Raw genomic sequence first — 27,048 nt, 5'->3', positions numbered from 1 at the left:
TGTCTTGAGATTAAATGAGATGATGAATGGGAATGTCCCGTCTCTGGTCCATGGCAGGTGCGAGCATCTTTTGAATGGGTCTCTCCTGCTGGGCCATAAGGTGGTGCTGAAGACAAGACACAGAATTCCCCACAGTAACATTTCCTGACTATTAAGCTCAGGTAGCTCCTTACAAACTAAGGGGGCTGATTTTCAGTGATATTCCTGTTTCCTCGGCTTATGTACTTTGGGAGGCGAACTGGGTCTTCTCTCTGCTGAGACTTGAAAGTCAGTAGAATCCTGTGTATTTGCTGACACATATACACACACCAGAAATACACATGCACAGATAAAGACACACTATACATATCACACATAACCATCCCACACATCTACCTCTGCATCACAGAGTCAAACCCTCTCACGCATTCATTTCTTCTGTTTCTTCTTCGGTCAGTTCTGAGCCTTTCCTATACTTGTTTGTGTAGCGTACAAGGTCAGGTACCCCCCCCTCCAACTTCCTATCCTGCCCAATTCACATCCCTCCTTATGCCTTGTCCTGAAAACTCCTTGTCATAGCCACTGTTCTCAGCCCCCCTCCCCATCTCTTCTGCCTCTGACAAATTCCAGGACTGTAACCCAGGCTTAGAGAGCCCTATTTTTATCCACCCAGAAGCCCTGGGCTGCTGTCACCCCAGCCCTACCCCCAGAGACTTCCAGATGGAAGCAGGTTTGTGACTGTTTATGTTTCATTGGGCTTCCAACCCCCTCCTTACTCTGCTCCTGGCAGCCTCTTAGCTTCTCCCACTTTCGTGGGATGAGCTCTGAACCTTAGCCACCACTATGAGGAGTCTGGAGCCTGGAGAGGAGGAGGGAATGGAGTTTGAGGGCCTGTGATGTGCTCAGTGCTGTGCTGGCCACCTGATAATGTGCTCACAGTAGCCCTGGGAGGTGGGCTTGGTCATCTGTGTGCCCACAAAGGAAATGAGGCTCTTAGATACTAAATAACCTAGCCACAGGCTAATAAAAACATGTATTCTTTCAGTGTACCAGGAACCTGCCTCCTGGAAGATGAGGCCAGATCAGCTGATTCTTGCCAGGTTTGGGCCCTGGGCCCAGGTAGGAGGGGTAATTCCTTATTCCCATTCCCTACTTCTCAGGTTTTTCCTGGAATCTCTATAGTATTATAATATAATGTAATATAGGTAATATTATTTATAATATTGGTAACCTTCTAGAGAGTAACCAGCTGCAGTGGCTAGAGTGGCCACTCTCTAATGGCCTTGACGGTTTGATAGTGTGAGGCTATAAATAGACCTGTTTTGTTTTTTTGCTACATTATTGAAGTATAATTGATGTGCAATAAACCATATGTAATTAAGATACTTAGCTTGATACATTTTAACATAGGTATACACCTCTGAATCCCTACCCCAATCAAGATTGTGAACATGTCCATTATCCCCAAAGTTCCCTTATGTCCTTTCAAAATCCACCCCCTCCCTGCCTACCCTCCCCTGCCTCCATAGGCAACCACCCAACTGGTTTTAATCACTATAGGTTAGTTTCATTTTCTCAAGCTTCAGATAAACAGAATTGTACCATACTAATCATTTTTGCCTCTGGAGTTTTTTTTCTTTAGCATAATTATTTTGAGCTCTGTGCACATGTAGCATGTATTGATAGTTCATTCCTTTTTATTGCTGAATAGTATTCTACTCTGTGGAAAACTATACAATTAGATTATTGATTCACCTGTTGATGGGCGTTTGGGTTGCCTCTAGTTTGGAGCTACTCCAGATCAAGCTTCTGTGAACATTCAGGAATAGGACTGTGTATGGGCATGTGCTGGCATTTCTCTTGGATAAATACCTAGGACTGGAACAACCAGATCATACGGAGGTGTGTGTTTAACTTTCTAAGCAATGGCCAAACTGTTTTCCATATTGGAGATGCCATTTTGTGTTCCCAGAGCAGTGCGGGAAGGTTCCATTTCTTCCAGGTCCTCACTGGAGTGTAGGATGTAGATCTGATTTCAAGGCTTGGCCGGTATGGAATTTGCGAGCCCACCAAATGGCCAAACCGAACAATTAAAGCAGGTGGCTCTCCATTGGGACTGGGGACTCTGAGGGATGCTGAACTGAGGGATGCAGAATCACGTGCTCCTAGAGAAATGAGTCAAAAACTGCAGGATGCTGAGAACGGGGAGAAATGATGGGGTCAGCGCTGGTCCCATCATGAGACTGTGTGGGGTTGGACCAGGTCTGGAGCATGGGGTTTGGGAATGAAACCCACGCACCCGAGGCATTTTGGAAAAGTGGTGGCAAGAATTGGTAACAGGATAGGGCATTCGGAATGGAAGAAAAAAGAGCAGTGGAAAGAGACCCTGAGCTTTGGGGACCTAGCTTTGTGAGGGCAGGAGCTGCACCTGTTCAGTTAGTTGCCTCTATGTCCCCAGCACCAAGAGCAGTGCCAGGCACAGAGGGAGTGCTAACAACAGTGGTGGTTGAATGAATGAGCAAATGAGTGAATGATGAACTAATGGGAGCCCAGGGGATAGGATCCAGTCAACCCGCATCATTTAGCACTTCATGTAGTCTATGGCACAGAGCCTAGTGTCAGGGGCGGGAGAAGCTCTGGAGAGCCTGTGGTTCGCCCTGCTCATTTACCGACAAGGTTCAAAGAAATTATACTCTCTTGTCCCAGGTAGCCTGCAAAGGTAGAGATGGGATTCAATCCTAAGCCTCCTCATTTGTAGCCTAAAGTTCATCTTCTTTTAAAAATAACATTGGGGCTCCTGCATAGGTCAGTCGGTTAAGTGTTTAACTCTTGGTTTTGGCTCAGGTCATGATCTCACAGTTCGTGGGTTCGAGCCCCGGGCTCTGCACTGACAGCTGAAAACCTGCTTGGGATTCTTCTCTCCCTCTCTCTCGGCCCCTCCCCTGCGTGTGTTTTCTCCCCCCCCCAATAAATAAATAAACTTTAAAAACAACCTTATTTTTTTCTGATGAAAATAATAAATGCTTGTAATGGGAAATTTGGAAAAATCTAGAAAAGTAAGAAAAATAACCCCAAACTCCAACACAAATAAAATTACTTCAGCCTGCCGTGTGTGTGTGTGTGTGTGTGTGTGTGTGTGTGGGCGTGTGCACGCTCTTGTGTTTATATATGTTTAATCAATATCTTACATTTTAGTATTTTGGGTGTTTTGGGTCTCTTATTATATTATGAACCCTGGGATGGATGTCTGGTCCTGGATCTTGGATGGCTGATTATTCCCAGTGCTTATTGTAATATATAGGATGTGCCCGCTAGACTGTGTGTATGAACAGGGTGGAAGAGGACTCCCATTGGGATGGAGCTCCACAAACGTTCCTCACACCCAAACATTTGTACTTCCGTCCTAACCATGTCCACACTTCATTATGTTTATTGGCTTGATTCTTTCCCTTCCGCCACCAAACCGAGCTCTTGTTTTCTATGGTTTTTTTCCAGCCCTTAGTGTGGTACTTAGGTGCGCCACAAGCATCTGTTAGAATGAAGGAACAGGTAAAATGGTATAAACAAGAGTGAGGGGCAGGTGAGGGGTCACCTGGGCCTACGTTTCAACCACATTTGCCATCGAGGGGTCTGCTCAGTTCCCCTTCTCCCCTCCCCCAGTCAGTGTCCCCCTGCCACCTGGGGGACGGAATGCCTGAGACGGAATGTGCCTGTGGTCCAGGATTTATGTCCAGCGAAGAAGCCCTGAGGCACAGGCAGGGCCTTTCCTGGTGTGAATGCAGGAGTCTGAGAGGGCCTAGCAGGATGGGAAGGAGGGCACCGCGTCTGAGGAAGGCTCTGCCCGGGGTCCAGAGTGTGACCGTGTGCCCAGCCCAGCTGGGGCTCCCGGGCTGGTGGCCCCTACGGCACCTGGGGTTCTGCCCTCATGAGTGACAGGATGCTTTTGTCCTGGGGACCCAGGAGAAGAGGAGCAGGAGGAGTGGTCAGCAAGGGCGCTTCCCCCCAGCCCTGGGCTGCCCAGAAGGGTGTGTGCTCTTAGCACGTTGGGCTGCTCTGGAGCGCACGGGAAGAAGCCATAGGCCGTTTTCCGGGCACCCTTTCAGTAAAGACAGCGTCATCTGTGTTCTGTGTGACCTGGGGGAGGGGCTTGGCTTCCCGGAAGCGGGAGGGGGTGAGGCGCCCCATGTCACGTGTAGGGTGGTTTCCCTTTGGCGCGGAGCCCCAGACCTCTGGCTCTAATGGGTAGCAGAGACTTGGGTGTTGAAATTCCTTCTTCTCTTTTACTTCACAGCTGTTGCCCAAAGAGCTCCCCGCCACTCCCACTCGATCTCTGCCCAAGCCCTTGTTTTCTGTGCCCAGTACATGTGTTGCCAAAGCCCCCTTGCCGGCTCACACACGTGCTGGCGTGCACACCCCTCCGTGACATCTCTGGCATCCATCCCCCTCGTCTCCATTCTTGGGAGTTCAGGGCCTCATTAACTCTTACTCGGAGAGCTGCTGCCTAGATCTTCCCTCTTCTTTCCCTGTCCCCTGTCATTCCCTCCATCATCAGGGCCACCAGAATTGCCTGTCTAAATCCCAGCTCCAATCCATATCTCATCTCAGACTCTCCTCACTATAAGCCAGCCACCTATCCTTCAGCGGATTCCTCTTCTTTAACCTGGCATTCAAAAACCTTCCTTTATCTGGCCCCAATCTTGTTTCCCACTGCACCTCTTTAAGTCCTGTATTTCGGCCTGGTAATAACCATAGTTAACCTTGAAACAACATGCATCAGAACTGTGCAGGTCTGCTTATAGGTGGATGTTTTTCAATAAATATGTTGGAGGGGCACCTGGGTGGCTCAGTCAGTGAAGTGAGGGACTTCTGCTCAGGTCATGATCTCGCAGTTAGTGAGTTCGAGCCCTGCGTCGGGCTCTGTGCTGACAGCTCAGGGCCTGAAGCCTGCTTCAGATTCTGTGTCGCCCTCTCTCTCTGCCCCTCCCCCGCTCACACTCTTGTCTCTCTCTCTCAAAAATAAATAACATATATATACGTACATATATGTATGTATATACACATATATATGTATGTATGTACATTTATGTATGTATGTGTGTATATGTATATATACATATATAAGTATGTACCTATGTGTATATACATATATATGTACGTGTACATATGTATATATACATTTATATATGTATGTATGTATACATGGAAATGTTTTGGAGATTTGCAGCAATTTGAAAATAAATGCACATGAACTACATAGTTCACGTATGGAAGTATTGAAAAACTTAAAAAGTTAGGTATGTCACGAAGGCACAAAAGTTTTGTAGACGCTAGTCTATTTTATCATATGCTACCATGAAATGTAGCAAATGTATCATAAAAAGTTAAAATTTCTCAAAGCTTGCACCAGCACAGACCATACATTGTGCCATTCGCAATTGAGAGAGAAGTAAACAAACATAAAGATGCCATATTAAATCACAAGTGCCTCATGTTCACTGTAGCATGTGTTGTGCTGCTGTGATCATTTCTGAGCCATCTCTTGTTGCTGTTGGGGTGAGCTCCAGTGTTGTATCCGCTTCAAACGCCCTGTGACACGCCCTGTGACACTAATCATCTCCGCGTGAACAGTTTGCCTCTTCAGTAAATTGTGAACAGCAGGAAAAAGTGATCTTGTGGTTCTCACTATTAGTGATTAGGTTCTGGGGAGCCAAAAGTTCTACGTGGATTTTCTACTGGCGGGGGGGGGGGGGGTGGGGGGGGGGTGGTCTGTGTCCCTAACACCTGTGTTGGTCAAAGGTCTGCTTCTCAAAGGTACTTCTCTTCGCCTCTTGCTCACCTTGGGGTGTTTCTGGACACCAGGTCCTCACTCTGGTACACCTTTCTTTGTGAATGATTTCTTGGACGCCCATGACATGTGCCAAGCAACATCTTTCCTCCCTCCAAGACTCAGCTTCAGTGCTACTTCCTGTGGTGAATATTGCAGATTACCCCAGCTGCAAGTCACTTTTCCCTCCCTCCTGTCCCAGGGCCGGCACCTTCTCCCCTCCCGTGTATCCTGGGTGCTTAAGCACGAGCCTGTTTATGCCTGTACCTTCCCAGCAAGACTGTAAGTGCTGTGAGGCTAGGATTTGATGCTTGGTTCATCTTAAACACCCAGAAAATTGCTTTATCCGTGACAGTTGCTCAGGGCATAGATGGACGAATAAATGAATGCATGCTTGACTGTGATGTTAGGAGAGCTATTATCTCCTTGGTTTCTACCCCCAGGGACACAAAGAAACCTATGTTCTCTTTATCATTTCTCAAAATGAGAAAAAGCTGATTGGAAATTCCGCAACTGCCCCACAACACCCCCAAGTCAGAGAAATGTCCCTTTGGGGAATTTTCAGTTTCGCTTTCCCAGAAAGACCCCTCTTTCTCCCCTTCCCCTTTTCCCCTGTGTCTGTATCTCCCACCCCTCAGCCAGGGGCTAAGACAATTTACTTTTGCTTTCTTTGCCTTTCCCAGAGCAGAGGGGGAAACCGTAATTTAGGAGGCTGCTAAAAATAGCTCCCCCAGTCCTGGAAAGAGAGCTTGCTTATTTTTGAAAGTGCTCCCCACCCCCTCCCCAGCCTTGCCTGAGGCTCACACTATAAGTCAGACTGTTCTGTGAGCTGTCCTGAGGCTGGCAGGAAAGTCGCAGGACTGAGGCCCCTTCAGTCCTATAGCCCCGAGCACTGTCTGAGAGATGGACCAGCAGAGGAGTGGGGATATGAGGGGTCTTCATGTTCTCCATTTTCTGTCCTAATCAGATGGGTCTCACTCCCAGCAGCCTCTCAGGGAGCACCGCGCGGGGACATTGTACCAGAAGCGGGGTCTGGAGACCTGGGTTAAGTCCTAGGCTTGGTGCTTTTCATCTTTCCAAGCCTCAGATTTCCTCATCTATATGGGAGGTGGTGGTGGTGGTAGTCATATTTACCTTGCAGGGGTGTGGTGAAAATCCGAGGTAAACCTTGAACATGGTAGGTCCTCAATAGATGATGACTCTAACTTTGTCATGATTAGAATCACTGGATTTAGAGCGCAGCCCTCTGTGTTAATGGGCAAGGCAGCAGGACATGTGATAAGCCTGTACCATCCACTAACTTGAACCGTGTGAAATTGATGATTTTGTAGATGACATAATTGAATGCTGTCACTTGTACACGATTCAGCCTAATAACACAGAAATCAAATTTTCTGTCAGGGACCAGGTGGTAAATATTTTTGGCTTTGTGGGTCACAGGGTCTCAGTTTCGTACACAACATTTAAATGAATGGGTGTAGCCGTGTTCCAGTAAAACCATTATTTACAAAAAATGGGCTGAATTTGGCCCCTGTAATATTTGCCAACTCCTGTAATAATGTGTCAGACTCATTCTTACACAGAGTGAACTTTTTTGATTCATGCAATCTGTATTCAGCCATCTTCCTAATTATAGCAGCAACTTATCTGTAGAGTTATTGATGGTGGTTATTATTACTAGACCCTGTTCTTTTTTTTTTTAAAGTTTGTTTGTTTGTTTAGAGAGAAAGAGAGGCAAGGGGCAGAGAGAGAGGGAGAGAGAAGAATCCTAAGCAGGTTCCACGCTCCACGCTGGGCCCGATGTGGGGCTTGATCTCACTATTGTGAGATCATGACCTGAGCCAAAATCAAGAGTCAGACACTTAACTGACTGAGCCACCCAGGCACCCCTACTAGACCCTGTTCTAAAATTTTACAAATCTTACTAATTTAATCCTTGTGACAGCCCTCTGCTGTTATTGTTGCCTCATTTTATGGATGAGGAAACTGAGGCTCAGAGAGGGTAAGTAACTTGTGTGAAGTCCCAGAATTAGAGTAGATAGTAACTGAACAAACCCAACTGAGTGTGTAGGGTCAAGTCCGGTGTCAGTAGTTCAGGCGGCTTCAGGTTGGAAGCGGGTGTAGATAGGGTTATCAGGGACTCCAAGCCTGTTTGCTGCCCACAGAGTATGAGGGGATGGTCTTCAGAGCCTTAAAGTGGCAGCAGGCATGATAGAGGTGGGCACTGAGGAGATGGGTGGGCAGAGGGCCTGAGATGGAAAAGCACAGACTCTTCTTTGGGGAGCAAGGCCCTGGGTCATGGCCCTGTGTCTGGGGCCGTTTCCTAGGTGACCCCTAGTGACACGTGAAGGGTCAGTATATAGGGAGGAATCTCTGGCCGTGGAGCAGGAAATTGTTTACATTCCTTATGTTCCATGCAGCATCTCTGGGGAGTTCTGGGCCCCATTCCCAGACCTGGGCCCCAGGGGACTTGGTAGAGAAAGGAGGGCAAAGGGGCCGGCTCCCCAGGATGCCTGAGCTCTGCTATCAGACCAAGGTTGTTGTATACCTTGTTGATTCCCTTTGCCTGTTAATTTAGCCACTAATTAATATACCACTGGTCAGGACTCTGGCCTCATGCACACCAGGTTTTCTCCTTATGATGATCCCCTTGCCTGGATAGCCTTTCCTGACCTCTTGTACCTTTCCTTATTTCTCTCACCTCCTTCAATACTGGCTCAGTGTCACCTCCTGGAAGCCTTTTCTGACTTTCACTTCACACCTCAGGCTATGCTAGGTCCCCCTTCCTAGAGCTGCCAAAGTACCTGTCTCCCTAACCCTTCTGGCTTCCCCACCAAAAGGGCACCTCCTCAAGGGAAGGGACCATGCCTTATTTGCTCTTGTGTCCTCACCACCAAGGTGACCCCCAGTGTCCAGCATGGCTTCCAGGGGCTAGAAAGTGGTTAAAAGCATGTTGTTTGACTGTGACGTCACTGTCCTCAAAGGCATGCCTCTTCCTCTACAAGACGTGACCCTTGGGCAAGTTGCCTGTATTTTGGGAGTCTTAATGTGATCATCAGTAAGAAGGGACAGTGATGTGATTGGAGGGGTAGGGGAAATAAATGAGCTAAAGCAGAAAGTTGCCAGCAGAGTGACTGGCTCTTAGGAAGCACTTTGGAAGTGGCCATACCATATCCTTGCCCTGTGCCCCCCATGCGGAGAGGGAAGGGAAGGGGTTAGGAGAAGGCAGTTTGAACATTCCAAAGCCACAGCATTGGCCCCAAGGGCTAAAGGTGGGGTTTATGACTCAGCTTTGCTTCTGCAACAAGAGAACTGAGCTTGGGGTCCGTATTTAGTTGTGAGTTCCAGCTCTGCCTCTTAGCAGCAAGGGGCATCATTGACAAACCATGTAACAGCTGTTAAGATTGTTATAAACCTCAATGTTATTATCTGTAAAGGGGATAATAATCATGACCTCACAAAGTCCTTGTGAGGCTGACATGAGATTGCAGAGCTATGAAAACACTTGGCTCAGCTCCCAGGGAATGCTTGATCATGAATTATGGAGTCTGAATCTATAGAACGCTTGAGAAAGCTCTGAGCAGGGCTCAACTTAGGGTGTTCCTTGGGCATACAGTGTATGGCTCAGTGGTTTACAGCTTTTGAGTCACGCAGTCATGGGTTTGAATCCTAGCTATGCTACTAACTAGCTGTGTGTCCATAGGCAAGTTACTTAACCTTTCTGAACCATAGTTTGTTTTTTTTAGTAACTTCTTTAAAATGATGCCGCCTCTGGGGCGCCTGGGTGGCTCAGTCGGTTAAGCGTCCGACTTCGGCTCAGGTCATGATCCCATGGTCCGTGAGTTCGAGCCCCACGTCGGGCTCTGTGCTGACAGCTCAGAGCCTGGAGCCTGCTTCAGATTCTGTGTCTCCCTCTCTCTCTGACCCTCCCCCATTCATGCTCTGTCTCTCTCTGTCTCAAAAATAAATAAACATTAAAAAAAAATTTAAAATGATGCCGCCTAGCTCAGAGAGTTGTTATGGGGATGAAGTGTGGCTAGAGCCTGGTCTCTCAAGTATTAATATTATTCTGCCTTTACTTATGACTTAGGAACAAGCGCTGTTTGATGTAGGGCTTTTGAAGTCCTAGTTAGCATAAAAACTGGTGTATATAGAGGGCCATGGTTTGGGGCTAAGGACTAGGGTTTCCATCTTTGCAAACCAAAGGGGAGTGCTGCACTCAAGTGATAGGAAGTACTTCTTGGCTTGGGGTGAAATGTGGGAGGAAATCTGAGCACAGATGAGGAGAGTCCCTGGGAAATCTTTGGGAACAGGATGGAGCTAAATAGTATGGCTGACCAAGCCCTTGGATTTTCAGTCAGATCCTGCCATTGCACAGAGAGGAAATCAAGTCTCAGAGGTGCTAATACCATGGTCTTTTGACCCATACCTGCAGAGCTGTGATTAGTCTCCTGAGTTAGTTATGTTTTCTCCACTATGTGGAAGGATAGGACAATAAGGAGGAGGCAGAGAATGGGAACCAGGAGCCAGAGGGCTGTAAGAGACCCATGAGGGGTGCCTTACAGGAGGGCTAGTTCATCATGCTCTGATGGTTTGCTCTTTTAGGCCAGTCGGTCTGTGTTTAGGGACCCAGAGGCATGGGAAGACCTTGATTCCACAGGGAGTAGAGGAGGGGGCAAGGAGACAGGATGTGGAGGGTGTGGAGGTGTTGGTGTTGGACGAATTTCCATGGAGAGAAAGGTGGGTAGTGGTAGGGCAGGTTAAATCCCTCTGCCAGAGTTGAAGTCCATTGGGTTCTGTTCTGTTCTTGTTTCTCCTTTTTCCATATTGTTCTTCAGTTGTTCTCTGAGATGGGCACCTCCATTGCTCTTTGTGAAGTGATCTTGCGGAAAAGAACACTCTGGCCCCCTTCACCTTTCCATTCCCTGCCCAGGCTCAGGGATGAGAGTTTTCCTGTCCAACTAGAGCTATTTTAGAGTATGGAAAAGCCCAGCTCCTCTGGTCCAGACTTCCTAGTGGTCAAAGGCAGTGCTGGGTGGGTTCTTAAATCAGGCTGGGCAGATTCCTACAATGCCAGGCATTGGTGGTCCTGGCTGTGGCTGAATAGGGCTTGTGGTTGCAGGCGCTGGGCAGGGCAAGTGTTGCCTTGCTGGCAACAATGATAACAAAGCCACAGCAGCAGTGCTGGCCTTCTTAGAGAGTGCCCAGTGTGGTCCAGGCATTGTATCTACATCACTGCATTGTCTCTTCACCAAAACCCATTGAGGAAGGTGCTGTGATTATCTTGGTGTTACAGAACCTGAGCTCTGAGAGAGTAAGACCTTATGAAACATGCTTAGGATCATCCAGCTGGGAAGGCAAAGCCAAGAGTCAAATCCCAGTCATGTCACTTGGAAGATTGCTGGAGTGAAGGAAGCCTTAGAGTGGGGGGTGGTGGTGTGAGATGGGGGCAGTGGGAGGTGGGGGATCAGATGGAAGCCTCAGGACTTCCGTAACCCTCTTCTGGGAAAGACATCTTTGGGACTGTAGCTACTTCTAAATGCAGCTGCAGACATTGGTCTTCTCTGGTGGAGAGAAGTTACCTGGGAGCTGGGGCAAGATGGGGAAAGGGGCCGCTGATGTGGGAAGATGAGCTCTGTAGACCGCAGCTTGACCACTGGTATCTTGGGTTTCAATCCGAGTTCTGTCTCTAGCTGTGTGACCTCAGATAAGACATTTCCTCTTTTTTTTTCTTTTTTTAAATTAATGTTTATTTACTTTTGAGAGAGAGAAAGAGAGACAGAGTGTGAACAGGGGAGGGGCAGAGAGAGGGAGACACAGAATCCAAAGCAGGCTCCAGGCTCTGAGCTGTCAGCACAGAGCCCAATGTGGGGCTCAAACTCATGAATCATGAGATCGTGACCTGAGCCAAAGCCAGATGCTTAACCAACTGAGCCACCCAGGCAACCTAAGACATTTACTTTTTTGACCTCAGTTTTCTGATCTGTACTGGAAAGCTACATGCATTTCAGCTGAGAGCCTCTGGTTTTAGTCTTGGATGTTCAAGTGGGGACCTGACAGACCTAAGGGGGGGTCATTGGGAGGAGGGCATCCTCAGGAGTATCAGCATAGTATCAGCATCCTCAGGTGTATCAGCATAGTATCAAACAGGCTGCCCCTTAAAAGGGCAAATATGTAGGACTCCCCGGTGCTCACCCCCTTCTCTGTGGGGACAGTACTTCCTGTTTGGAAGGTCATTGTGTCCATCTCCCATCTTCCTCCTGAGGCCATGCTACCTCACTCTCCATACTCAGGGAAACTGTTAAAATATATATAATGACAAGTATGGCATGACACTGATCAATCAGAGCAGTCATGGCTGTAGATAGCTGGTGTGAGACTATAAAGGGTGTGCCAACTGTATGCCAATCCTGCCCCTACTCCTGATTGTTTCTGTGAAAGTCTGGCTCAGGAGCTGAAGAGCAAAGATAGATAAAGAGGGAGACTCAGGAGCAAACAGTTGAGGAGGTGAAGTCAGGAAGCGAGTTCACAGGTTTCCTAAACATCAGCCTATCCCTCCCTCAAACCCCATCATGCCATCCCCTCAGCCTCACTGTGGCCTCTGGGAGTGTCCTTCTCATGCTTTGTGCCCTGAAAGAACAGCTTTTCCACCACCTGCAGCTGCATATTGGAGGCTGATGAAACAAAGGGGACCTGGTCTGTATTCTGCAGCATTATCTCAAGCTTGACAGTGGTCAGGTGATCCCCCGGGTGGTTGACCCCAATCTGCCTGCAGAATTGGTGCTTTACTAAGCCTGACAGTCAGAGATCAGGGCTTGGTCTTACCCAGTCTTGGGTACTGTCTGCCAAGTCCCATGGAAAACCCCAAAGCCTGCTTTCCTCTTCTGTTTTTCTCAGATGCCAGCTTATTTTGGGTCTTTGCCGTCATGTACTATTATTGCTGAGTTATCCCACTGGCTTATTCCCCTATCCCTAGCCTCAGGGCTGTCCCCTTATTCCCTATAAGGGTTCCTGATTGCTTATCAACTGCTAGGAGTCAGAGATTTCAATTTATAGTTCTTGGCTGTTGATGAGGTCCTGTCTTTTCTATGAGGATAGGCCATTTCCCAACTGACCAAGAAATATTTATTGAGCACCACCGAGTGCAAGGCATTTTATTAGCTATAGAAATGGGGTTATCAAAAGGCAGGAAGCGTGTCCCCTGCCCTTAAGGAGTCTTCACTATAACTGTGGACAGCCAGTATGTAAACACAGAAAAGATAACCAATAATACAAGGTAACCTCAGTGTGTTATTTGAGGATCTCCTGGGTCTGTTGAAAAGCCTGTCACAAAGTTTACAAAGAAAGATAAAACAGAGCTGGTAAAAAGTTCTAGAATGACAATTAAAATACATCATGATTTACAGGCGAGGCCTGATCAGATTAGGCTGTTACTAGCTAGATTGTTAGGGTTTAGAAAATAAAGCGGTGTTCTCCAGAATTTACCTTGGGTTCACTACGAACAAGTTATGACACATTTATCTTTTTTCTGATAAGGTTCTAGAACGTCTTTCTAAGGAATGCCTTAGATTTGGCACATCTTGAGTTCCACAAGACCTTAGGAAAAATCTTGTATGGTATCTTTATAGAAAAGAGGGCTAGGTAAGATATGGGTTCATGGATTCCGAGCTGGTTGAAGGACTGTCCTCTAAGAGTGTTGATGACTAGTTCTTTGGCATTCCCAGCTGATGTAGGTCTGTCTACATATTTGTTGTGATCAACATTTTTAGCAGTGGTATGGGTAAAGACCATGAGGATATTCTGATCATTCTGTTGATGACCAAATTGAGGAGAAACAGCTTAATGTCAAGACCCAAAACTATCTTGACCCCTTGTAGGTATGTACTCCAAAGCACTGAAAGCAGGGACATAAACAGATATTTGTACACTCATGTTCATGGCGGCATTGTTCATAATAACCCAGAGGGGTAAGCAACCCACATGTCCATTGACAGGTAAATAAATCAAATGTGGTCTATACATACAGAGGAATGATATTCAGCCTTAAAAAGAAAGCAAATTCTGACACATGCTATAGCATGTATGTACCATTATTGAAGCCATTATTCTAAGTGAAATAAGCCAGTCACAAAAGGACAAATTCTGCATGATTCTACTACTGTGGTTCTACTCATACTGCTACTTAGAGTAGTCACATTCATAGAGACAGAAAGTAAAGTGGTGGTCTCCAGGGTCTTGGGGGAGAGGGAAATGAGAAGTTCATGGGGTACAAACTTTCTGTTTTGCAAGATGAAAAATGTATGGAGATGGATGGTGGAGATGGTTGCACAACAATGTGAATGAATGCATTTAATACCACTGAATTGTACACATAAAAATGGTTAAAAAGATACACTTTGTGTTATGTATATTTTGTAAACAAATCCTGCCCCCAGACCTGTAATAGCAATAGGAAAAAAGGCAGACTCCTTTTTATATTAAAAAAAAAAAAAAAAGATATACAAATACTGGATGAGAACATGGCTGGACAGCAGTGTGTTGGGTAAGCTCTCCTGAACCCATCCACATTATCTGAAAGCGTGTTGAGGGACCAGTAGTGGTCAAGGGTGGTTTTAACCCTTTTGGGAACCCTACGTGCAGCTAGTTGGGCTTAATCTATCTGGAAGCTATATGGCATCAATGACTAGGGCCAGTGTTTCTCCTCAAGCTGGGGCGCCTATGAACTAGGCTTTCCCAGTGGCAGGGTAAAGACTTAACCCTTTCTGTTACAAACACCGCTCCACTGTTGGTTGTTTATAAGTTTGGGTTTCTGGCCAAAGTGGTGTCTTCTATTCTTGGTTGGTATGGAAAACACATCTGGCCAGATTTCCTTCAGTATCGGCTGAACACCATTCTGATGATCAGCCCCATTTCCTTACTCCCTGAGTCCCCCAGGTTACCTCTCCTTCTGGATAGATGGATGAACCCATGCCCTGTTGATATTTCACATTTATTAAAACATGACTGGGTACAACAGACTGGGCAGAAAACCCCACAAGTCTCTTAAGCCTTCTATCCCCTACTCCCCAGGAGCCATGCCATACAATTAGCTTTCTTTCTCCCTTGCCAGCCTTCTTGAACCTTTCCCTCCCCACTGGATGAAACCTTTAAACCAGGAATCTGAACACCTTAAAATGAATCTAGTGAGTGAGTGAGCTCTGCTAAAAATGGCTCTGCCAAAGGACAGGGAATAGGATACCCATCTGCACAATCACATAGAGGGCAGAATTCGTGATCTGTGACTACAGCCCTCCTCTGTTCTCTGGGGGCACGGAAGGAGAATCTGAAAGTGTTTGTGGCAGAAAACACTGGAGACCATGATGGGGAGGAAATGCCTCCAGGTGGAAGGAGCTGGAGGGAACAGAAAGAAGCTCTGAGAGAAGGGAGGAAGGCTTGGTTATTGGGTTGAGGGCTTCTAACAGTTGGGCAAAGAAGTTGTGGTAGCACAGCGATCACTGTCCCTGTCTACCTGGCTGCTGTTACCTGACCACTTTGTGGTGTCTGTTCTCCTACCCAGATCACGATGAGGACCTAGGGCATCTGCCTGCTGACTATACCCCTGGCCTGTAGTGACCATGGCCCCCCGCAAGAGGAGTCGCCATGGCCTGGGCTTCCTGTGCTGCTTTGGGGGCAGCGGCCTCCCTGAGATCAACCTCCGGGACAACCACCCTCTGCAGTACATGGAGTTCTCAAGTCCTATCCCGAACCCAGAGGAGCTTAACGTCCGCTTTGCAGAGCTGGTGGTCAGTGAGGGGACAGGGAAGGGAGGGTGTTTACAATGGAGAGGGGTACTCTGGAGTGGACAGAGGGTGGGGGCCCATGTGCTGGGATCTCTAACTATGAAACTCTGCTTGGGGTTGGGGTGGGCCCCCTAGGACACCTCAGCTAGGGAGAAACGAGTCACTGCCTAGTGTGGATACCGTGAACTATGTCCCTGGAAGAATGGACCTACCTCGTATCTCCAAGGGATTCTAGACCTCATGGTACAGCAGTTAGGCTACCATGAAAGGAGCAGGTCCAGGGTTTTGTGAAATAAGGCAGTGAGGAGCTTCAAAGAATACCAGAACACTTGACACCTTTCTCTCTTTTGCTCTCTGAAACTTCCCTGAGATCCTTTCAACTCAGATACAGGAACAAGGGACAGAGTGGGATAAAGCAGGGGATCCCTCTCAAAGCAGGGGATGGTTGACTAGAAATATGAAGTTAGTGATGCCTATCTTGCACCCAGTTCAGACCTGGTTCGGGGCTAGGTGATTCTAACCCATGTCTGGCGTATGGCAGGTGGAGGCTCTGTCTTTCACACTAGTGGTAGCTCTTTCTGACTCTGTGGTACCCATTCAGACTAGAGCAGCAGTGCACCTTTGGGTGAACCACTCACGAAGTGGGTTTGCGAAAATTTATATTCTGACCTCAAAGAGACAGAACAGGAAAAGAAGCATGATTCCTCTTCTTGGAGGTCCAGTGGTGAGATAAAGCCAAGGAGATGCCAAGATCAGGGATGCAGGAGCCATGTCCAAGACTCAGGCCTGAACCCTGTCAGACAGCAATAAACACATGCTCATCTACCATTAGCTCTTGGTCATTCATTCTTGTGGTTGGCCAGTAGTCAAGCCAGTAGAGAAACAATGCTATGTTATTTGAAGTGGGATTTCATAATTGGATTTGATAATAGGTGTATCTGATTAAGGCAATCTAGGTCTTCAAATAACTGGACCACTATAAGATAAGAATATGCAGGTTACACGAAAAAGTTATCCTCCCTCCTCATCAGATCAGAGTCAAGGAAACTCATTGTGGTCCTGATGTATGGCTTTCCTCAGGATGGAGCATAGATGGGAAAGAACAAAGTGTTTACTAGAATAGAATGACATTTGGAATCCGATCAGTGTTAGTACTACTAAGATCTGTTTTTGCTTTTGTTTTTGTTTTTTTAACTCAGAATACTGCTGACACCAAATGTGTGGGTTTTCCACACCAGGCAATTCCCTAACTTATTGTGGACATCAACTGGTGTCTACAACTTAACTCCATGCTGACGCTAACTACCCAGAGTTAACACAGACCTCACAGATGAAGGGCTCAGATCCACCAGACAGCCCCCCACCCAGACACCAGTTACAGTGAATAGATCCCCATGTTACCCACACTTCTGAGGGACTTGGCTATAAGTTGGAAGTTCCCATGATGCTCTCCTCAGGTTCTATAATTTGCTAGAAGGGCTCACAGAACGCAGGGAAACACTTCACTTACTACTACCAGTTGATTATAAAGGATATTATGAAGAATACAGATGAATAGCCAGATGGAGGGGGTATATCAGGTAAGGCCCAGAAGGGTAAGGAGGGTAAGGCTCCTGTCTGGAGCACAGGTACATCTGTCCTTGTAGAGTTTGAGTGCATTATCCCTCCAGCATGCAAATGTGGTCACCAGCCCAGAGGCCCTCTGAGCCTCATCATTTAGAAGCTTTAATGGTGGTTTCGTCATGTAGGTCTGATAGGTTTTTAACTTTGCCTTCAGTCTTCCTTCTCTCTCCAGAGTTTGAGAAGTGGGGCCGAAAATTATAGGTTTCTAATCAAGGCTTGATCTTTCTGGTGACCATCCCCTTGAAGGTCTTTAGGGTCCCATCAAGAGTTGCTCCACTAGAAAAACAGAGGTCCCTGCCACCCAGGAAATTCCAAGGGATTTAGGAGTTCTGTGTTAGGAACAAAAGATGCTCATATCAGTTGTATCACTCATAAAATTCCAAGGGGATTTGGGAACTTTATGCTATGAACTGGAACAAAGATAAATATATTTCTTACATTATCACAGCAGGGGCATTTTCCTGAACAGAGCACATGAATTTTGAAAGAAGGACGGGATGAGAAATGTTCATTTCTTTGGCCTTTTATTCAGCAAGTATTTATTGAGCATCTTTAGTGGGCAGGACTCCTTACAAAGTACTTTGACAAAAGCAAGGATGAGTCATCCAAGTCTTGTCTGCAAGGAGGCTAGCATCAGCAACAAACTGAGCAAACTAGCGTTGAACCAGTTTTGAGTGCTGAGCTAGCATTGAGACTAGCATTGAGCAAACAAATGAAAAATGTTCCTTGAGAGCCTGCTGTGTGCTGGGCCCTATAAGGACCCCAAGGATTTAGTGACGAACCAGCAGGTACAGTCCCTGCCTCCAAAAAAAATGGGGAAGACTGATCTTGAATAGTAATAGCAAGTGTGGTGAGTGTTTAGAAGGGGAATGTTCATGGGCCCACGGCAATGTCTAGTAGGGAGTTTAATTCTCAACAGGGGGTCACGATGGTCCCCTGAAGCAATGACAGTTACACTGAGATCTGAAAGCAGAATGATGGCTAGAGAAGTGAATGGGGGTTGCAGAGCAATGACAGAGGGTCATCCCCAACAGAAGAAGCAGCATATGTGAGAATCTCCAGTCAGAAAGGAGCTTGGTCCTTATATATAACAAGATTCTGAATAACAGGATTTCAGATTCAATCCTAAAGGTGTTAGAAAGCCACTGAGGCAGGATGGCCTTCTAAAAGACCAGAGTACTCTGTTGAGGAAAGGTTATATGGGCAGACCATTAGGAGGGCATTGATGCAATTCAAGCTAGGGAGAATGGTGGTTTAGACTAAAGTGTCATCAGTGAGGATAAAGAGCTATTTCGGAGGAAATATAATAGCACTTGTTGGGCTTGGGGAGTGAGTAGGAATCAGGGAACACCCAAGTTTCTGACATGAGGAACTGGGTGGATGTTGGGGCCCTGTAAAGGACAGGAGATGCCAGAGGAAACTCAAGTTTAGGGGACTGGGATGATGAACTCTGTGCATCAATTTTCCACATCTGTAAAATGGGTTGGTGTAAGTTAATGAGTAAACATTAAGCACTTAGAACAGTGCGTGACATGTAGTGACACTACATAAATGCATGAGGTGCTTGAGGGACATCAAAATAGGCACAGGAGGCAGTTAGGTCCCAGGGGCTGGAGCTCAGGAGACTAGTGGACTGTTTAAGAGAGTTTAGGGTAGTGACAGTCCTTGGGAATGACTGAGAAGTCATCACCTGGGGAAGCATATGGGAAGGAGACCCCAGGATCCAGGATGGTACCCTGAGGGAATTCAACGTTTGATGGCAGGAGAGAAGACAAGTCATCAAGGGAGCCCAAGACGAACATAGAGCAAAGCAGGAGGGATTGCCAGAGAGTGTGGCTGTCATTGCAGAAACCAGGGGAGATTCCATAAGGAATGAATGGTCTGCAGTCAGTCATAGGCTATCTGGGCTGAGCCAGATCGCCAAGAAGTATCCATTGATTTAATGACAGAGACCACTGGCGAAAGAAGACAGGTGTATAAATAACTAGAATCCAAGGCTGAATGTAACTGTTCTGAAGTTCAGGAAGGGAGAGGTGGTCTTACCTGGGAATGGCCATGAAAGGATCGCTGGAAGAGGCTGACCATGAGCCTGGGTGGATTAGACCAGGTGCATGGGGTGGGTGGTCACTGTGTCAGCAAAAGAAGAAATGCAGTTTACACTGGGACGTGTAAGGTGCACATATCTTTCTTTTTTCTTTGATTTCTGATTCTGACCATGGAAAGGAGATTCACCAGAAACTTTAAGCAGGACTCTGGGAATCTTGACGGATGTTACTGGGATATGTCGAGAATAATTCTAGGGAAGAACCTTTGTTTAGCATTAGATCTGCCAGAGTCTTTAGTTCCAGAGGCAGGTGAACTGATGGACATTGTCTCAAATTATCTTTGCATGTGCTGCCCAAGATGGCAGCCACTGGTCACTTGGGGCTGCTACGTACTTGAGATGTGGCTGGTCTGAACTGAGAGGATCTAGAATAATGAAATACACACCAGATTTTGATAACTTAGATACTTTATGTTCTTTTTTTTTTCAAACTCACTGATCATTTTCTATTAATTACATGTTGAAATGATTATATTTTAGATATTTTGGATTAAATGAATTATAATTAAAATTTAACTTCACCTTTTACTTCTTTATCTTTACTGTGACTAGAAAATTTAAAAAATACATGTGGCTCACATTATAACTCTATTGCACAGTTCTGATCTATAGAAAGGAAACTCTTCAATTGTCTCCCTTGAATAAAAGTATAGGGAAAAGAGATTTTTGATATTTTAGACTCTCATACCTTCTTAGATATTACTTTCACTATTTATCATTTTTGAAAGTATAAAGATTATTAATAGTGTGCTTTATTGTCTTAATGCAAGAATTGCTTTTGATTAAAAAAAAAAAAACCTCACAGTAATTGAGTTGAAAAGCACACTATGTTCTCCATGGACCATTAACTGTTTCTTTGATGAGCTTTGGCATAGCTCATGAATCACAGGAGAAATATCTTCAATAAGAGAGCTTTTTAGAGGCCCTCTAGCACAACCAAATCTACGGTGTCCCTCTGAAGTACCTATAGAATTGGATGGCATCACCCAAATTTGATGACATCAGAAACTACCCAATTCTATTTCTCAGAAAGTGTGGGCTAGCCTGGCAGAGCTCCCAGCCTTATGTGGGTGGAGGGGCTGCCTCTGATAGGCACATGTCCACAGGAAGCAGATCAGTGCCTCCCTGGCCATGGCAAAGTCTTACTGCCAGGAGAATTGGTCAGCTTCTTGTCGTCACCAGCTCTCCTCAGCCTGTGCTGGGACCATGCTGAAGTTTGGAGAGCCAGAGAATTTCTGGGGGAGAAACTCAAAGGCCTGAGAGACTTGCAGGGTGGGGGCAAAACACAGACATGTAGACTGACTGCTTTCTTTGTCAGGCTTTGACTTATGATGTTGACAGGTTTAAGAAGGACAAGAGAAGGAAGACCAGAGACCTGGGGCAAGAGGGTTAGGAGCAAGCAGAGCAAGGCAGAAAGGAGATGGGCAGGGAGCAGGGGGCCTGGAGGAGGAGGACATATTTGTAGAGACAAGTGGGAGTGGACAGGAAGTAAGGGAAGCGTGGATAGAAGCAGCCCAGCCTTGGTTGGGTGCAAGGGAATGGGAATGGGGTAGGGCTACAATTCTAGCAGAAGAATTGCCCTATCATACTTTTGCTGTTCTCTGGAGGAAGGTAGTAGGCTGAGGGATAGGTTTGGGGGGAATTGCAATTTCCTGTAGCACTGAATATTCTAATGTCAGCCATCTCAGACCTCTCTCTTGTCTTTTCAGGATGAATTGGATCTCACAGACAAAAACCGGGAGGCTGTGTTCGCACTGCCTCCGGAGAAGAAATGGCAGATCTACTGCAGCAAGAAGAAGGTGCCGTGGCTGACCCCTTCCGCTGCCACCTCAGGGTCCCCAGCACGGGGCAGCTCTTGCCCCCATGCTTTGCTCGCTCATTCAACAGATATTATACCCCGGCACCATTCTAGGTGTTGGAGGAACAACCGTGAATAAATCAGGATAAAAAATTCCCTGCTCTCATGGAGCTTACACTCAGGGAAATGGGATTCTGTTTTTCAAAAACCCTTGATGCAGGTGCCTACTGGGTTCCAGGAGTGGGGCTGGGTCAAGGAGATGACAGTCTCAGAGATGACAATATCACTCCCTTCCCACACCCGCTTGGAGGGCGTGCTGCCTTGTGCCATACCCGAGGGACACTTTGTTGTAAGGACTGAGTTGGAGGTGAGGGTGGCCTCTTCTGGATCTTTGCCCCCCCCACCCTGTCCCAGGCTCAGCCTCACAGGGTCACACACTAGTCCCCATTCTCCCCACCCTCTCCTTGCTCTCTTCTCCTTCACTAAAAGATGCCATTGGTCTCCTGAGTAAGGAGTGCCAGGCTCCAGTCTGGCTTCTTTAGCTCTTATCTCCTCCCCTCTGCTTCCCAGCAGTGGTGCTTTTTTCTCTCTTGGTCTTCCTCCATTTCTCTCTCTTGCTCATCTCTTTCTCTCTCTATCCCTCTTGCCCCCTTTTTATTTTAGTCTTTTTCTTTCATTCTGTTTTTCTTGGCCCATCTTCTTCATCTCCCCTCCACCCTCCCATTTTTCAGACTTGCAGTTGTTCCTTTGATGTCAGAGTATAGGAATTTGGGAGTTAGGACCCAGTTATTCCTGTGCCTGAAGCACAGACCTGCTCCCTCCTGGGAGAAGAGAGGCAGGTGGGCAGTTCTGAGCCATTGCCCCTTCATGTTCCCTAAGCCCATTTGTTCATGGCTCTTATCCTCTTTCCCAGGTTATTTGTCCCATCTGAGGCTCCATGACCTTATAAAATTGGAGGAATTAGAATGCTACACCATTCTGGAATTGAAAGGAGCTCAGAAACAATTCAGTCTAGTCCTTTCTTCTGCATATGAAGAAAGGACAGCCTAGGGAGGCTGCGTATGAAGAAGGGACAGCCTAGGGAGGCAGTGGACTTGCCCAAAGGTCCCAGCCAGTTATGGCCAGTGGTTGCACCATTGCTAAAATCCAGACTGGCTGGAGTCCAAGAGCCTGTGGCAAGATGTAGAGGCTGTGCACACAGCAGTCTGGTATACTTGATGCACATTTATTAGGCACCTGGACAATACCATACGCTGTGTCCAGGAATCTCATTGTGAGAAAGAAGGTCTTAAAAAAAGCTCAAGTCATGGGAGGGAAGGAGGGATGGAGGAGAAAATTAACTTCGGGAGTAGCTAATCATGTCTGGTGCTTCTCCACTCTCCAAATTGATTTACCGTGAAGTTCCTGTCAGTTGATCTCTTACACGCCTGAAATAAAAAAAAAAAAAATTACCAAAATGTAAGGACCTCTTGTTCTACCTTCCAAACCAAATTACAAGTAATCTTCCCCCACACTTTCACACACCCCTGAAGTGACACTTCCTCTGTCTGTAAGACCCTCCCCACCTGCCCTAGGTTTAGTAATCTTTAATAACTCTGTCCTTTTAGAGTCCCCTTGATGAGCCTTCTGTGTTAGATGTCCCCAACCTGGGTTTCCACGACCCACTATAGACAGTTCTACCATAGAGCATTTATCACTCTGCCTCTGGCACTAGACCAACGTATGGAGGGCAGGGATTGACATTTTGCTCAGTACTTTAAGGGCTCAGTACAGTGATTGGCATGTAGTAGGTGTTCATTTAATGCATATGGAAGGGTTACATGATGAGCTGGCAAAGGCAAGAAAGTATGTTTTTATGGTACATTTATTTTTGTTTCTGTGATCCCCTCCCCAAGGTCAGAAGATAGAATTTGGGGGCTTCAGGCATGAAGAGTTAACACATAGCCATGTGAAGTCACAAAGACCAAATCAAGGCAGCTTTCTCACTGGTCTGTAACTTGGATTTTAGGAGAGAAAATTGTAAAGCCCGAGTAGATGTAGCTGAGGATGCAGGGTAAAGTCCAGGTCATCGGGCAGACAGGTGGTATATCAGAGAGGTTTTGGAGGAGGAGGTAAGTGTTGGTGCAGATTTGAAAGCAGGAAATTAGCAGAAGGCAGGTGAGGGGGAACGTCCAAATGGGATGGGGATAGGAAGGAGCAGGGTGTGTGTAATGCCCAGAAGCAGATTCTTTGGTTAGAGGAGAGGGCTAGATTTTCAATGAGCATTAATATTTATTTAGCTTTCATTGTTCTTGCCCATCCTTGGGGAGGAGTTGAGGCTTTCCCTTGGAACCTGAGGGCTGGGCCAAAGGCCTCTGCCCTGGGTTCTGCCTCACAGCTACACTGACCCTTCCTGAGTCTCTCCCAAACCCAGGGCCTTGGAAACCTCTTTCCTTCTTTTCCTAAACTTGCTATTTACTTAGCACCTATCATGTGCCAGGCACTGCACCAAATGCTTTGTATCTGTGCTTCTCCAATGATCTCAGAGAAAGACCAAGTTTTTAAATTTCCAAACTGTCACAAACCAATACTTTTGTAAAATATAGTAAGAATGATCTTATTAGAACAGTAAAATTTGAAAACCCAGATGTACAAGCTATAAGCACAGATTTTTATTCGGTTCAACAGACATAAAATTATATTTTATTAAAAAGACATAGGGGCACATGGGTGGCTCAGTTGGTTAAGCGTCTGACTTTGGCTCAGGTCATGATCTCATGGTTCATGAGTTTGAGCCCCACGTTGGGCTCTGTGCTGACAGCTCAGAACCTGGAGCCTGCTTTGGATTCTGTGTCTCCCTCTTTCTCTGCCCCTCCCCTGCTCATGCTCTGTCTCTCAAAAATAAATAAATGTTAAAAAAATAAAAAGATCAAATTTAAAAAGAGAACCAATATAAGAAAAAAAGAATGTATTTTTAATTATGTATATGTATATAATACATATGTAATACATATGTAATATATGTATGTAATACACACACACACACACACACACACACACACACATAGTGTTCATTGAAAGTATATACACCTATGTGGTTTGTGGTTTATGCCCATGTCTTTGGCTGGTCAGTCCATTCAGTGTTCATTATCTACACTCTACCAAGGAAGAAATGGAAGCCTGGAGAGATTTTGTAACTTCCTCAAACTTCTCCGCATCTAGGTGGCACTGAAAAATGAATCTGCTGACAGGGAATGAAACTCAGGAACTCAGGCCATGGGCCTGTCTTGCCAGTTGGTCAGACAGTCTTTCTTCTTGTTCCAGGAACAGGAGGACCCCAACAAGCTGGCGACCAGCTGGCCGGACTATTACATCGACCGCATCAACTCCATGGCTGCGGTGAGCAATGGCTCCTCCCTTGCCCTGGACCCCCCCCCCCCCCGGAAAAGCTATGGTGGAGAGTGATCTTCCCAGTTTTGTCCCTGCACTTCACACCCCACTCAGTGAGGATCAGCAGCTTTCCAGTTATTCCCGAGATTTTATCATAATCCCTCCCTCTCTTGTGTGACTCTAGAGTCCCCCAACCATTTAAACACCCATTAACCAGGGTGCCAGGATGGCTCAGTCGGTTAAGTGCATGACTCTTGGTTTCAGCTCAGGTCATGATCTCATGGTTTGTGAGATCGAGCCCCACATCAGGCTCTGTGCTGACAGCACAGAGCCTGCTTGGGATTCTCTCTCTCTCCCCCACTCCCTGCTCTGTCTCTCTGTCTCTCTGTCTCTCTGTCTCTCTCTCTCTCTCTCTTTCTTTAAAAATAAATAAACATTAAAACAAAAACATCTATTAACCATTTGTATTTCACACAGTCTTGGGAAACAAGCTGAGCCAATAATTCTCCCTATTTCACAGATGAGGAAAGTGACGTCTAGGACTGGAGCTTGGCTCTTCTCAGAATTTGGTGTTCTTAGTGAAGGAACCATTCCTGGAGGCCCTGCCCTTCCTGAGGCGAGGGTGGCTCCTGTGTCACACCTGGGTGTGGGGGGGTGGGGTGGTTCAGGGAGCTGGGGCTCAGGCAGCCCAGCAGGACCTCTGCCCCCTTCCACCTACCTCAGATGCAGAGTCTGTACGCTTTTGATGAGGAGGAGACAGAGATGAGGAACCAAGTTGTGGAAGACCTGAAGACGGCTCTCCGGACACAGCCCATGAGGTGACCCATTGTGTTTCCTCTTCCTACTTACTTTGGTGGTTCCCTTCCCTTGGTGGTTCCCCTCAATTTCCTGAAGCTTCACCCAATGCTCTGCTCCCAACTCAGTCCCCTTATAGGCTCCACCCCTGGGCATCGCCTAGAGTTCCTCCCACTCAGCTGTACTTGCAACCTCCCACTCTTCCTCCCTCTGAGGAGCTGGGAAGCTGCCAGAGGACGGGCATGCAGGGAGCCAGGGCAAAGAGCATGTGAATGTGACATAAAACTTAGGTCCTGAAGAGCTATCTGAGCAGAAACTTAGGGCAGGTGCTTTTTTGTCTTGGAAAAACAGAATGGGACATAGGGTGGTGGCCTTATGGACAAGGTGTAGAAGAAAGAGCTCTGTGAATGAGTGCCCCAGCCTAGGGGGAGACGTGGTGTCTGTGGACAAGAATCCGCCATGTAGAGGAGGTGTGATACAGTCCAGGAAAAGGGAATGATTTCTCAAATGCTAAGAAGAAGGACCCTTCCCCTTTCCAGGACCACACTGTGTAAAGGTCCAAAGTGGGCAAAGAGCCATAGATTCTCTTTGTGCCTGGGAGCTGGATTGCACCTGCTTGTGGGAGCTGTTAAATTTTCAGCAGTTTTGCAAGCTGTTTGTTAAACGTAACTATAGTTAGAATATAACATATAAACTTAAAACTAAATAAATAATATCAAAAACAAAAGTAATTAAGTATTTGAAACTTATTACTCTCTAATTACCCAGTGATCTTACTACAGTTTAGTTTTATGTATGCTGTTTACTGTCATATATACTCTTGAGTTTACACCCATTGTATAAGCATGGTGGAAATATTGTTGACCCTGAACAAGGCAGGTGTTAGGGGCGCTGACTCCCACACAGTCAAAAATCCACATATATATAACTTTTGACTCTCACCAAACTCAACTACTAACAGTCTACCATTGACCAGCAGCCTTACCAATAACACAAACAGTTGATCAACACATATTTATAAGTTATATGTATTATATACAGTATTCTTATAATAAGGTAAGCTAGAGAGAAGAAAATGTTAAGAATATCTTAAGGAAAATACATTTATAGTATTGTACTGTGTTTGTTGAAAAAAATTCCCATAGAAGTGGACCTATACTGTTCAAACCCGTGTTATTCAAGGGTCAACGGCACAATAAACATCTCTTGGAAGGCAGGCATCTCTTTCCAACTTCCCAACTCCACATTCAAAGATGTCACATTGATATCTTTGAAATCAGCTATGCTAGCAGTATTTATACCATGGAAATTGGAAGACACTACAATCGGGCCTTTTCTTCCTTCTTCAGAGAGCCAGTTGTTAAATGTTTACCAGTGGGTCTGCCTGAGTGAATGAGTGAGTGAGTGAGTGAGTGAGTGAGTGAGTGGTCTGGGCTGAGCTTCCTACTTCCGGAGCCTGAAACTAAAGCCTCAGGAGAATGGGAGTGCCTTAATCTTTCTGGCTGCTCAGGTGTGGGTGGGAGGCTGGTATGGGAAGGGGACGCAGGAAGGATGAGGACATCGGGAAGGAGAGGGGTTGAGAGAAGGCTTCCAGGTTTGTCTTCCACTTCGATTTATTTTTCTTTCCTTTAATAAAATTCTGATTAAGTTACAGTCATGGTGGAAATTCTGTGGTATACAGAAAACATATAATAGAAACAAATATACCCATTTTAACAACTTATTTTGAGAGTATATTCTATTTTGTAGGCATATCTATATAATAATATGGAAGTAC

General features: G+C 46.3%; 1 protein-coding gene across 5 annotated transcripts in view; it reads left to right on the top strand.

The window, feature by feature from the left end:
- Positions 1 to 27,048, top strand: part of DAAM2 (dishevelled associated activator of morphogenesis 2) — a 118,811-nt gene that overhangs the window by 49,691 nt on the left and 42,072 nt on the right. For all 5 annotated transcript variants that reach the window (XM_019457023.2, XM_019457024.2, XM_019457027.2 and 2 more), the window contains 4 exons: positions 15,360 to 15,585; positions 21,019 to 21,108; positions 24,411 to 24,485; positions 25,200 to 25,294. In XM_019457023.2, coding sequence (XP_019312568.2) covers positions 15,418 to 15,585; positions 21,019 to 21,108; positions 24,411 to 24,485; positions 25,200 to 25,294 — 428 coding nt within the window. In that variant the 5' untranslated portion in view covers positions 15,360 to 15,417. The remainder of the gene's footprint in view (positions 1 to 15,359; positions 15,586 to 21,018; positions 21,109 to 24,410; positions 24,486 to 25,199; positions 25,295 to 27,048) is intronic.

The sequence above is a fragment of the Panthera pardus genome, unplaced genomic scaffold (genome assembly GCF_024362965.1).
Source record: "Panthera pardus isolate Hobbes unplaced genomic scaffold, ASM2436296v1 HiC_scaffold_17, whole genome shotgun sequence".
NCBI classification, from domain to species: Eukaryota; Metazoa; Chordata; class Mammalia; order Carnivora; family Felidae; genus Panthera; species Panthera pardus.
This window is presented reverse-complemented; position numbering and strand designations above follow the sequence as displayed.